The following is a 14,229-nucleotide window of genomic DNA, read 5'->3' on the forward strand; positions in this document are numbered from 1 at the left end:
CATATCATGTCCCCCAGTAGTGCCAGTTACATATCATGTCCCCAGTAGTACCAGTTACATATCATGTCCCCAGTAGTGCCAGTTACATATCATGGCCCCCAGTAGTGCTTTTAGCAAGAAAAAGAAAAATCACATTCTGGAAACGATGGTTTTCGGAATAATTTGGATAACTGATATCTGAATAAGGGATACTCAACCTGTATAGTATTTTTCCCCAACTAACAGCTGTAGATTGGATCATTGATTAAGCAGCCTAGTTTCTATTGGTCACTGGAACTCCTTTGTTAAAGGGGCTTTTTTTTGACAAGCAGAAGAGAGCCAAACCAGTATTTTGCCTAGAGCAGATTATATGCAATTAAAGGTATTAAATTGTCATTTAATAATAAAAAAAAAAAACTGAATATTTAGCAAATGAAAAAACAAAGAACAGAAGTGATCATGTAATAGTAACACACACACACACGTACGTCTTAATTTTTCCTTTTATTTTTTTTTCACGTCAGGACAGTATTGCACTTTAAATACACTTCATCATTACCAGGGATTCTCTTTTTTCCTTAGATTACTAAATATTATATTTATTGCTTGCAAATATAGTGGGGGGGGGGGGACTCTTTTTTTTTTCCCCATGTAAATACTATATAACACACAAACGACAATACTGACAAAAAAATGTGCAAGGATGGCAGAGGTCAGTTCTGTCAGCACGGACCGGCTGGACTATAAATCTTAGTGTGCCCTGTACATCATTCATAAAAATAGCTATGTGCAGAGGGGATCTCAGTGATCCAAGATCCGCAGGTTTCCAGACACGATTTTGTTTTCTAATACTGCGCCGGGAGGGATGTCAATGCGGTCACCGTGATTTGCAATGATGATAACTGTACCCTAGGACAAAGAAAAGAAAACCAGATTATTTTAGCTACTCACAAGCAGCCTAGTGTGAAATAAATAAAATATAAATGGCACTATATCTTTGTGAATGAGTGAACGGTGTGGGGGTTTCTCCCCTACCCAGACAAAACTGGAGCAGTATAGCTACTACGCTAGATATTCTTTATCCGATACTCCTGAGCATGCACGGGACTGATTAATGTGGTCACTGTGTGTTGTTTCGCTGCTCTAACAGTATACTACCCCGGTGCTGGTTATCAGAAAATAAGGGGAACCGGGGTCCGCACAGCATTTCTCTGGGCGCACCCACCGTTTTTGTGGGCACTCACATAAATCGTTGTGCAGAACACCCCCCTGCCTGTCACTCATAGAAACTTAGACAAAGGTGCTCATCACAGCCGGGACTAGCACATGCGCATCGGCGACAATGCGCGCGCGCACAGCAAAAACGTCAGGGACGGGGACGAATTCCGACCTGTACGAACTGAATTGGCCCCAATATACGCAGGTAAATGTAATGGTAATTAATTTATAAATAAATGAAACCAAAAAGATCTTTCTGAGAGGCATTCCTGGGATACATAGAGACGTTTTTGTATACACCCCCTTCTCCTAGACTTTTTCTTGTATACAGAGTTTACCTTTATGTCATTTTGGTGCCTTTTAGACTATTAAGCGATAAGAATTCAAAATAGGCAAAAATACCGTGATACTAATAAGGGAATAAGTGCAAACTTCCAATTTGATTGAAAAATAAGATATGATCGGTCTGCTCTAATGCAAAATAGTCTTAGAATAACCTGAATCTATGTCAAACTATTTGCTTGGCAAACAGAGAACAGCTGTGACGCGGCCTCCTTACAGCACTGCTAAAGCTTAGGTAAACATTGTGTTTGCTTCCTCTATTGTTATTAAGGAATGGTATGAGCGCCATTCTTCCCTTCTGCTCATACACCATGCATTGTGGTGATGTAGAGATCCCCCGATGAATAGGGAGCATTCTGAGGGGCTGAGACTTCCGAGGAACCCTCCTCAGCTCTCTGTACTCACCTTCAGTACTACATTTTTCCCGAAGGTCACGTCTCCGGACACAGTGAGATGATCCAGCTCCAGCATATCTGGTATGCTCTCAAACCTCATCAAATAATCTTGTACCTAAAAATATAGCAAGAAATAAGATCACACTCGGCAAATGTCACAGGACCGAAGCAAGGAATACAGGCTGCCCGACCGGTTTGGCTCAAATCCCCAGACTTCCAAAGAGAGTAAGTATTTGAAGTTACAGCTCACACAGTACTCACCAAGCGGTAAACAAAAAAATATGCAGAAATTCCAGACCAAGTAGAAGGACCATCTTAGTACAGAATCTAGGGAAGAGTTTAGCTACTGCGGCCACTGTGCCAGGGAAACAGGCAGAGTATGTGGCCCGGCCACTCTGACTGTATATAGTATAAATGGAGCAGTTGTGCAGGATCCTCTACCAGTCTGCCCCCTGGCCGTGATGCACAAGCTGTTCTCCTCAGGACTCAGGTTTTGTGGGTTCACATTCCTGCAACATTAATTAGGAACTAGTGGCAGCCCTGCATCGTCAGACTCAACATTATGTCCATCGATCCTAATGAATGTACAGGCTAAATATTAATTCAGCCTCCGCTGTGTGTAGAAGAGCAGTGCACTGCAAAAACCAAAGGTATTTCCACTCGACTATTGTAGGTCCTGAGTGGCTTCCAGTTTAATACAGTAGCCTTGTAAGCACAGTGCCGCAATCTGTACTGTACTGCAGCAATAACTGGTACTTTGAAATTAAATGTACATTTTTTTTATTGTAGAATATATAAAAACAGTGAGCTGCAAAAAAAAAAAAAGAAGAGAAAAACAGCATAACCTGAAGATCATGTGATGCCGAAAAAAACTATAAGCAGCATACTACGGTATATATTCTTTAGAACATTTGGTCTTGGATGGAATAGAATTGTACTTATTTCACATATTTACAAAAAAGTGTTTTTATATTATAGGGTTGGCCAGCGCTGCTCTAATACATGAACTTTATTTGTATTTACTTGTACTCAACATTTAAAAAATCAAATGTTACTACCGGCTGACAATGAGACACTATCTAACAAAGATAGTGGAATCAGCTAGCAAAACACTGGTTTTTAAGCTGGGTACACATTAGAGTCTAATGATTGGACAATGTGTACCCAGCGCCATATTGGGAGCAACGAGTGGTGTACACTTCGCAATGGCGGCTGTGACTGCAGGGGATGAGGGGGGTCGAAGAGACAGGCGAGATGATATGTCGCAGTGCATGCATAGAGGACATCGCTAAGGACCCGCAAGAGTGTGCATCATTATCGATCCTATAGTTTGATATATCATCTAGTGCAGGGCAACACCGGCCCTCCAGATGTTGATGAACTACACATCCCAGCATGCCTTGCATCAGTTTCAGCATGGCCACATAGCAAAACTAATGCAAAGCATCCTGGGATGTGTAGTTCATTAACATCTGGTGTTGCCCAGCCCTGATCTAGTGTGTACGTACCATTACTCCTCTGAACTAACAAGAATCTACCGCAATCTCTGGGTGCACACTAGATGCAGTGAGAGCACCAACATAGCTCTAGTTCAAAGCAAAACAGGGGGAAACTTACTAAGATCTTTCTATTTCAGATATGATGTTACTATGTGGCAACCAATTAGATACTATCTATTATCTTCTAAACAATGAAGTAGAATCTGATTGGTTGCCCAGAGCAACCTCCCATGTGAAACATCCCATCTTAGTAAATTCCCCCCTTACAATAATTGATAATAGAGCAGCTTAGAGGAGAATAGGGGAGGTAATAAGGGTTGGCCAGTCTCTATACAATGACTAGATCAATAAGCACAAATATTTTTCTACTAAACCAGTTCTTCCACATTTAGAAGGTACATGGATGTGCTAAATAAAAGATTAGGGCGTTGGTGTCACTTTGGTGAACCTCCCGTTGATATCGGTCCTCACCTTGGTGAACGAGCTCCCCAGTTTGACCAGTGGCACGGTGGGAAATTCCCTCTTCTCACTCATGGTCAGCGACCCTGCATTAAGACTGTACAGGTTGGACATAACGAGCAGCAGATCCGATGTGGTTTTCACGGGCAGGAACCGGCTTCGGGGGACATTGATGCCCAGAGAGTTCTCAAAACTTTTAATGGCGGCACCCACGGCCGTCTCCAGTTGGACCACATTTAAACCTCCATCCAAGGTCTGAAAAGACACAGCGGCAAGATGCATTCTTAGATAGTGGCACCGGTTTCACACCTACTTCCACACTACATACACAACAAGGCTACAATTATTTGCAGATCTATTTACAGACAAATACACAATAAATCATTCTGTGAAATTTACCTTGGGATTAACGATGATTTCCATATCAATAGCATTGGCTTCCTGTAACCGCTTGACTGCTGACAAAGATATCCACAAATTATTTGTATTGAAGATCTTAAATTTAGATACGGACTTAAACTCATCCACATGTGGTTTGGGGACCTGCGCAATTTCCACCAGCCGCAGCTTTCCTTCGTACTGCGTCAACGTGCCTCCCTTTGGGTTGAAAGAAAAGCAAAGAAAATTAAAATTGAATGAGAAGCCAGAGTATTTGTATATTAAAACTAGAACTATAAACATACATTACTTATATACTGATTTTGGTTTTAAAATGCTTTTTGGTCACCGCTACGACAGTTACGTTAGTCGCTACTTAACCACTGTAAGGATTTTCGGCGAGGGAACAGTTACAAATCTGCTCTAGAGGCATTTTTTGAGCAGCACCATTGTCCCCGCAGGCTTGCTTCATTCGCCATGCTTCGGGCTCGGTGGCTTGCTCTGCTCGCCACAACTTTACTAAAAGGTATTAAATGGTAACGTGGACACAGGAGGGTTGCGTGGACCCAGGGTGGTGGCGTGGTCCCAGGGTGGTGATAGACAAAGATGCCTGACCTGACACTGCTTTTTTTCTTGCTGGTTTCTGCTGTTATACCGCCAAACATTTTTCTGGAAACATATTATTTCATCTCAGGGCTCGCCGTACAGTACGTAAGTTCTGTAGCGTAGACGGTGGCCGCAAAGATGAGGAAGTGCCTGCTTATTTTTGTAATATAAATAGTTAACAGAATGTCAAAATGGTGGACAACATGTGTCAGCGGATGCGGCTGCCACTCAAATGGAGCAACACTTGACTTTCTCCACCAGGCAGTGTGCAAAAAACACTTGACCCCCATAGAGGTGAGGAGCAGCTTTAGCCTTTCATTGTATAGGATTCTGTGCATAACTATTGTATTGGAGACACTTGTTTCATCATCGTAGAACTCCTGCATGTGCTCTGTTTTGCAGGTCTCCTCACAGAATCACAAGTGAATTAATTAGCTCCACCTGTGGACCTTTTAAAATATGTCAATGAGTAATGCGTGCACCGGTTGGGAGACCTTGAAAACGTGAACTGTGTGGGGTCCTGAGGACAGAGTTTGAGAATCCCTGGTCGAAAATAATCATTGCGCCGGCCAGGAATATATGGGCTATGTAATTACCACCATAGACCACATAGCTACCAGCATCTAATAAGTCTGATCATTATGGTGCGCAGAACCCAGCCTATGTCATACTAAGTGTAAAGACACAAAACACAGAAGAGTTGTGACAATGTCACTAGAGATACTCCTCATTTTCCAATATATGTGGCAGTGTGATTATTAGTCATAAGCCTAAGATATGGTATATTAACAAGTAATAAACACGTTACTAGCACTCTTATACATTCCCATTTGTAGATAATGGTTTTATGAATAACTTATATTTGTGTTTCTCATTTCTAGTAAAATTGTTTCTGTCCTCCCCGAGCTCGCCTTGCAGCCTGAAAGGATTTTATCAGGTCTAGTGGATCCCAGGGTTGTTACCGCCAGGCAAAGCAAGACAAGCAGTTAATAATTCTTACGCTCTTCTGGATAATAGAGCAGAGCACCGGTGAAACGCGTGGTGATTGTTCTAGTAGTAGTTGTACGTTTATTTATAAGGCGCCGCAAAGTGTCCGCAGCGCCGTACATAGCAAACAAAAAACAAATTACAAGGTAATGTACAGGGTGTGTTGAAAAATACAGTATGAATAGGGGTATAGCTGGTAGAACTAAAATCAGCATCAGTTCAGAAGTAGGTGTCAAAATTGTCGAGGAGACTGAAGATGACGTAGAGGAAGGGAAGAACAGGACAGGAGCACAGGTGAGGTAAAGAGGTAGGGTGAGTATGTGAGGAAGGAGGACCCTACTCATAAGAGTTAACATACTAAAAGGAGGTGGGTGGACAAATGAAAAACAATAGAATAAGTAGGAATGGATGGGAATGGAGGCAGGATAGGAGGATCAAAAAGAGGTTAGGAGGAGGGATAGGCTAGTCGAAAAAAGTGGGTTTTGAGGGAGCGCTTGAAGGAGGTAAGGGAATCAGAAAGCCTGATGGGTGGTGGGAGGTTGTTCCAGTGCAGGGGGGCAGCGCGAGAGAAGTCTTGGACACGGGAGTGGGAGGAGGTGATTAGGTGAGAGGTCAGTCGGCGGTCAGCGATGGAGCGAAGAGGACGGGAGGGAGTGTGGATAGAGATCAGTGAAGAGAGGTAAGGAGCGGTGGAGGAGGAAAGAGCCTTGTAGGTGGTGGTGAGGATTGTGAGGTAGGTGAGGTACAGATTGTTCTGGACTCCTTCGTCAACACCAGGCAAACCACATTTTGTTATTTGCTTTTGCATGGAATAATTTCCTCACACCAAAAATACTGGTTTATAATCAGGGATGTTGAGAGCTACAACCTGTAGGACTTCATTTATTTAATCTCTCTCTCTCTCTATATCTATCTATCTATCTGGTATAAATAGAGGGTGCTAATGAAATCCACCACCTTAATAAATTTCACCAATGGTCATTTTTTTACAACTATAAAGTGTACATACAACTGGTAACAAGAAAAATAGTTTCTATTAAAATGATTCTTTAAAACTTCATGATCCACATTTGTTCATTCAGTTCATTATAGTAGTAGACGACACAAGGTGAGTCCAAACCTTATGCGTTTCGTCTATACAGACTTCAGAGGTTAAACATATAGGCAGTATGTCGAAAATATAATGCAAAAGAGGTCTTTTAAGACAAATTCTTAGATTTTCAATATCCAATGATCGAAAAATGGGTAGAGCTCGGACTCACCTTGTGTCATCTACTACTATAATGAACTGAGCGAACACATGTGGATCATGAAGTTTTAAAGAATCATTTTAATAGAAACTATTTTTTATTGTTACCAGTTGTATATACACTTTATAGTTGTAAAAAATGACCATTGGTGAAATCTATTAAGGTGGTGGATTTCATTAGCGCTCGCTATTTATACCATTTCTACCCTCCTCCTGTCTCCCGCTAACAGGGATGATTTTATAGAGTAGCTGCGTGATCTTTGGAGGTGCAGTTGGGTCATCTTCGTGTGTGTGTGTGTGTGTGTATATATATATATATATATACATATTTTTTTTGATGTGTATGTATGTATGTATGTATGTGTATATATATATATATATATATATATATATATATATATATATATATATATATATATATATCCATAGTGCATGGATCCATAGGTAATTTTTCCTTTATTCCAACAGCATAAACATGAAGGAAGGGTTAAAATCTTGGACCAATAAAGCTGGTATAAAGGCTGTAAGTATAATACACACGGAAATTAGTGCAACATGACCGCATGGAGAGTATGTTTCTGTTGCATAATCTACACCCCTTGTATATATTTATTGTTTCCTTTATTATTCTCTATCTCACTTGTGCCACACCCTATACTGTATATTTATGGGGGTTTACTGAATACCCTTCAAACTCTCAACTGGCTGCAGAAAATATACATTTAGACCAATACTTCTATAAAGTGGAAAGGTGCTGGTCTTTTTTCTCTAACTGTATGAAACTTGTGACTTCAAAATAGTAAAGAAACAATCTACAGTGTCCTGCCAAAATAATATTATACTAAGTGATAAGAAACAAGTACTCTGTAAGTACAAGTAAAGCTCAAAGCCAAGCCCTGACGGTTGTAATTTGGCGAATTGTGGGAATCTGTGCATTTTTAGAGCATTTACAAGTTTTCTTGCAAAATTCCATAGGCCTGCACCGTTAACGAACAACCTTGATAAACGACCGGCGGGTACGCGCATCGTCATTCATAGCATACACACTGAACGATATTTTGACCAATATCATTCAGAAGGGCCAAAATGAAAGATATTGATCAAAAAAACATAGAGTGTGTATTTACCTTTACAGACAGCTGTGTCCCGTGCATGCTTCAGGAGAATCACCATGGTCTCACTGTCCCGTGTGCGGACAATCGCCTGTCACCTGTTGATTTTCTGGGTACATATTACCTGGGCTATATACATCAGTGCTCCATATGGAATAAGCCACTCAACTACTGTGAATCCTATGGATATTAGAAGTCACTATCAATAACAAAAAGTTCAGACTGAGTTACTTTATGCAGGTCCTAGAGATCCCTGGTCTATTATTTATTACTATATTTGGTTTTCCTAACAAACATCTGATTACGTCAGAACTCGCCCGTTCTACAAATATTATATGAGCATTTCTTGCATAATAGAAGCAGATTATTTTGAGCACAAGGAAGAATAACAAGGAACAGCCACGGAATTCCTTGCTGTAGCTTTAATGTACTGATGTACTGATCATTTGTACCAATAGTATAAACATAACACCCTCCTTACATCACATGACTTCAGTGAAGATTATTAGATCATTGTAGAAAAGCTCATTCCCTGGTCTAAATAACCAGCATTCCGCGAGGTCTTTACTCATGACATCCTATACTCCTATCAGTACATACGTAGCCTGGGGAAATGTGTGGTTTACATTTAAGGACTGGAAACCTAACTCATGGCCACATATAATTACCCACTATAACACAACCAGCTAGTGCAGGCATGTCCAAACTGTGGCCCTCCAGCTGTTGTGAAACTACACATCCCAGCATGCCTTGCCATATTTTTAGCTTTCCCCAATAGCAAAGCTGTGGCAAGGCATGGTGGGACTTGTAGTTTCACAACAGCTGGAGGGCCATAGTTTGGACATGCCTGAGCTAGTGGGACCTTTTCATAAGGCCTTGGGAAGCATCAATATGAAGAGAATGAATTTAAAATCCGCCGCTGTCTTCAATGAGAGACTTGTTGGAAGTTGCAAATCATTCTTAGCTTACAACTTAGCGCACCAAGCTCATATAGAAATAAGTATTAGATGTTCTGGCAGCTAAAATAATAAGTGGGGAGCCAATTAGTGCATTATCCGGCAAGAAGTTTTTATTTAGGACACAACAGGCTCACAGGAAAGCCAGAAGACTTGATAGCACAGATGTGTGATGTCACATTCCTACGCGTTCTGTCGCCAAGACTTCATCAGGGGGCACTGCAAACATAAGGGTGGCTGGTAGCCAAAGTCTCCCGGCTTTGCAGTAAGCCTTTTTTTTGCTATGTAAAACCTTTAATCGGATAATGCACTGTGGTCGTCCATTTGTTAATATTATCGCTCAGAGAAAATCATTTTGACAGACTGGTGGATTTGGGTAAAGGACGGGAAGATGTAGACTGGAGTACACTGATCTCTAAAGTAGTGAGGAGCTCAGAGATCGATTTGGAAACAGATGGTTGCTAGGACTTATTGTTCCTCATATGTTGTGAGCAAAGACTGGTAAAGGGAACCAATAAGCGGTTACCTATTCTAAACTTTATAAGGGAGGAAAAGGACAAGGTACTAGTTGCCTCAACAGAATGCTGGCTTCACCCCTGATAGGCATTATGTCATTTAACACTTGTGTTCCTAGTAGAAGTATACCATATTTTTCATGAACTGAACAAACAACTCTGCCTTGGGTAATGCAATGGAATGTATCAGTGAAAGCGGTGGTGGAGCCTGAACTCCGAAGCGTTCCCAGTGTAAGCTCATGATTAGGGAGAACATTTCATGTACTGTATTATGCAGGGGAGGCTCCAGAGGAGGGCATGTAGCACAGTTCAAAAATCAAATAGAGAAGCCACACCCACTGCTACCAACTGCCACTCCAAACTGACTTCCTTGCGGTGGGTGTGGCTCCCCTATTCGAATTTTGGACGTTGCTGCAGCCCCTCCTCCACGTTCTTAAAAAACAAATATAAACTTAAAAAGGTACTTATGTAGTAACTGGGCTGCCGATTTTGAAATCGGGTCCATCGCATCGCACCCGACCATATCGCATGCGATGCGATGCGATGGACCCAATTTTTCTATAGGATTCAATGTTAAAATGGACTGAGTCCATTTTAACATAGAATTCAATGGGAAAAGGGGTCCTTTTCATACCCCTACTATCCAAGTGGGCATGGAGTTGGATATAAACCTGTGGCGAGCAAAGCGAGCCACCGAGCCCCGCGAGGGGACACAGAATACCGTCCGCTCGCCACGCTTCGGGCTCGGTGGCTCGCTACGCTCGCCACAGGTTTATATCCAACTCCATGCCCACTTGGATAGTAGGGGTATGAAAAGGACCCCTTTTTCCCATTGAATTCCATGTTAAAATGGACTCAGTCCATTTTAACATTGAATCCTATGGAAAAATCGGGTCATCGCATCGCATCGCATGCGATATGGTTGTATGCGATGCGATATCGCATCGCATCTGATTGTGTGCCTTAAAGCTGGGTACACATATGTACAATTTCATTTTTCTTGCGACCGTTCGATCGACCGAATACACGTTCGGCCGTCCGAAACATACGACCGATCTGCGCGTACACATATGTACAATTTTACTTGCGACGTCCGATGTACTCCCGTCCAAACAATCGCAAGAAAAAGATTGTACCACCGTACACACTCTCCCGTTCTGGCTATTCACACAATAAAAATGTACACAACATTATCATAATGGGCTGGATTAAAAGAGCATACCAAAACGAGGCGTGATCACGGAACAAAGAATCGTTCGTGTAGTACAGTGAATAGAGCCGTGACTATTCAGATCATTGCTAGCTGTACTGGATATACGTACGTACGTTCGTTCGTCTATCGGTGCATTTGGGCCTTTTTAATTATGAGCTTGAGGAGAAGGAAGGCTCGTGCGTGCATTTTGGCTGCTATGGCCATTAGATTGCGGGCTATTAAAAAAAGAAAAAGGACCAAGAATCGGAGCTGCTGGACCAGAGACTGGCTTCTGAGGAGAGACACCTTCTCCCACATGCCATTGCTACAGGAGATACGGGAGAACAATCCTGATGATTTCAGGAATTATCTCCGTATGGATGACGCTACCTTCATGGAGCTGCTGACACTGGTTACCCCTTTAATAGAGAGAGAGGACACCTATTTCAGGAGGCCTATTTCTGCAGAGCAGAGACTGGTGGCAACGCTGCGTTACCTGGCAACAGGCAGGACCCTTGCCGACCTGAGATTCACCACTGCAATATCATCTCAAGCGCTGGGGTTGATAATACCAGACACCTGTGATGCCATCGTCCAAGTTCTACAGGACAAATACATGAAGGTAAATATGGAAATTACATACATGTCCCCCATATGTATAGCTGTGCACATACCTGTACCCTATATGTATATCTTTACAATGCCTGTTGATTTAATCTTTTACACCAGTGGGTGGGGGGTCATTTTGATAAGGCGGGTAATAGCTTTGAGGCTGCAATGGGGGAGGGCTGATGGGTCTAAAATCAACCCAACAGATTATTAATACGCATATACTTTTATATTGCAGTTTCCATCGACCAAGGAGGAGAGGCAAAATATTGCACGTGATTTCCGTGATCTTTGGAATTTCCCTAATTGTGGTGGAGCTATCGATGGCAAACACGTCAGGATCATGCCCCCTGCAAAGAGTGGATCTTTTTATTATAATTATAAGGGGTTCTTCAGCATTGTTCTAATGGCCATCGCTAATGCCCGATACGAGTTTGTATTTGTGGACATTGGGAAAAATGGTAGAGTTTCAGATGGAGGAGCCCTGGAGAATACCTTTTTCCACGACCAACTGAAAAAAAATTAACTGAATCTGCCAGAGCGGACTGAAAATGAGCACGGTTTGAACTTTGTTTTTGTGGCGGATGAGGCCTTTGCATTGCACCCTAATGTCCTTAAACCCTACCCACAAAGGGCACTGAACAGGGAACGACGCATTTTTAACTTTCGCCTGTCACGTGCCAGGCGAGTGGTTGAAAATGCGTTTGGGATTCTAAGTAATAAATTCAGAATTTTTCACAGTCCCATCAATCTGCGCCTAGATAAGATTGACAAAGTGGTGCTGGCCTGTTGTGTGCTGCACAACTACATGCGCAGAAAAGCGGTGCACACACAACAACTGGGGGCTACAGTGGACGAGAGCCAAGTTGTTGACGAGCCTATTGGTCTGACAGCTTTGGCAACTAATTTAAACACCAGAAATGCATCAACGCAAGCAAAGTTGTCAAGAGACGAGTACTTGAATTATTTCAATGGTGTTGGGGCTGTGGAGTGGCAGAATGACATGATTGCTTAAAAATGTACCTTTTTGTCATTGTAAATATATTGTTTTTTGGTGTGTAATAATCAATATTTTGCCAATAAAATTTGTATACTCACAGTTCCGCACAAGTTGTCCTCTGCGTCTTCTTGCAGCAAGGAGGGGGAGGTGGAGGCCGAATCACGGCAAGTGAGTGGTAGTACTCAGGTGCCAGGCATTCCTGGAGGGCACAATGCCACGGCACCTGGAGTGCAGACTGTACCCAGTACTGGTGTTTATGTACTAGCAAGTAGTTGCTCCACCACACCTATTTCTATGCCAATTTCTCCTGGTACTTTTGTACAGTCTCCAGGAGCAATACATGAAGGTAAATATTGAAACAACATGCATGTACCCCATATGTATATCTGTGCCCTATAGTCACCCTGCATGGTAAATGATATTTTCACACGGACACCAACTAGATTACAGAATTTTTAATTTTTATATAAATTAATAACTTATAAACTTATAAAAAATATAACATAAATAACAAGTAAATAAATAATAAAGAAATACTTAAACATAAAAATATTTAAAACAATAATGCACTTAAATAAACTATATAAAATATTTACATATGGTGGTAAACTTGTCCCACCCCATAATCCCCTGTATCCATCGGTGGTTGGGAGGGAGATGGACTTTCCACTAAACTCTGGAAGGGGCCACCAGGTGGACCTGGTGGGAGCGTATTAGCCGACGTTGCCGGTTGGTGCTGCCTTTGCCCAGTTGGTGGCTGGAAATGTTGATACTGGGGATATTGCACCGGGTGAAATACCGCTTGTTGGGGTATAGGAGCTGGGCTGATGGGTTGAAATTCAACCCTAGGCAGAGGGGTCTCATCGGTGAGCCGTGTGTGCCGGGACAGAGTCCCCACACGGGCCCGGTACAGCGTCTCATAAAATATGCGCTCTACCTCCACCCTTGTAGCCGGGTCCAACTTTCGCAAATTGTCAGCTAATACACTCCCCACCCGGTCCGCATCATCCTCCTCCATGCTCATCAATCTGTTGGCAGACTCCAGGATCTTGGTGGTTGCCACGTCCGCAGCATCTGGAGTCTGCCTCGGCCTTTTGCGCCCTCTTCTTGATGGTGCTTCTGCTGTACTTTGAGCGCTTGCTTGAGGTTCAGCGCTGGTCGTGGCGGTTGGTGTGGGGGTGGAGCAGAGGGCCGGTGAAGGCAGCTGTGATGCCACCTCCAGCGATGCCGAAGATTCCTCCTCGGCAAATAGCGATGGCTGTAACAAAACAAGATGATGTATCACTATCGATTTTTAAGACTTCCATATATTTTTATATCTACGCAGAAGAACGCAGCCCACACACCACCATGTTGCTGCCATGGATGAAAGTGAGCTAGTTGAAGAGGCGTTATGACTGGCATCTCTGGAAACTAATTATTTAGATACCAGACATACCAAATACTAATTTAAACACCAGAAATGCATCTATGCGTGCTAAATTAACAGGGATGAATACATGCAGTATTTTATTGGTGTTGGCGCTGTGGATTGGCAGAATGATATTATTTCGTTAATTTTAGACAACAAAAAATATTACAATAATCCGCGCCAGAAAGACTACAACAGTGTAGATACCAGGGATTACCAATGCCAACCAAAAGTTCCAAATACAAAAAATGTGGTAAATGCACTTGCGATGTCTGAATATTGATCACTGTGTTCTCAGGCGGATAAGAGTATAGCTCCACCA

At 42.4% G+C, this 14,229-nt stretch overlaps 1 protein-coding gene across 2 annotated transcripts in view; it reads right to left on the reverse strand.

Annotated features, from left to right (window-relative positions):
• Positions 1–464: 464 nt before the first annotated feature.
• UGP2 (UDP-glucose pyrophosphorylase 2) overlaps positions 465–14,229 on the reverse strand; it is a 96,480-nt gene continuing 82,715 nt past the window's right edge. For both annotated transcript variants that reach the window (XM_083175787.1, XM_083175786.1), the window contains exons 7-10: positions 4,292–4,489; positions 3,905–4,147; positions 1,945–2,049; positions 465–888 (exon numbers count right to left, since the gene is read on the reverse strand). In XM_083175787.1, coding sequence (XP_083031913.1) covers positions 781–888; positions 1,945–2,049; positions 3,905–4,147; positions 4,292–4,489 — 654 coding nt within the window. In that variant the 3' untranslated portion in view covers positions 465–780. The remainder of the gene's footprint in view (positions 889–1,944; positions 2,050–3,904; positions 4,148–4,291; positions 4,490–14,229) is intronic.

This window comes from Crinia signifera, chromosome 3 (assembly GCF_055691185.1).
Source record: "Crinia signifera chromosome 3, ASM5569118v1, whole genome shotgun sequence".
NCBI lineage: Eukaryota > Metazoa > Chordata > Amphibia > Anura > Myobatrachidae > Crinia > Crinia signifera.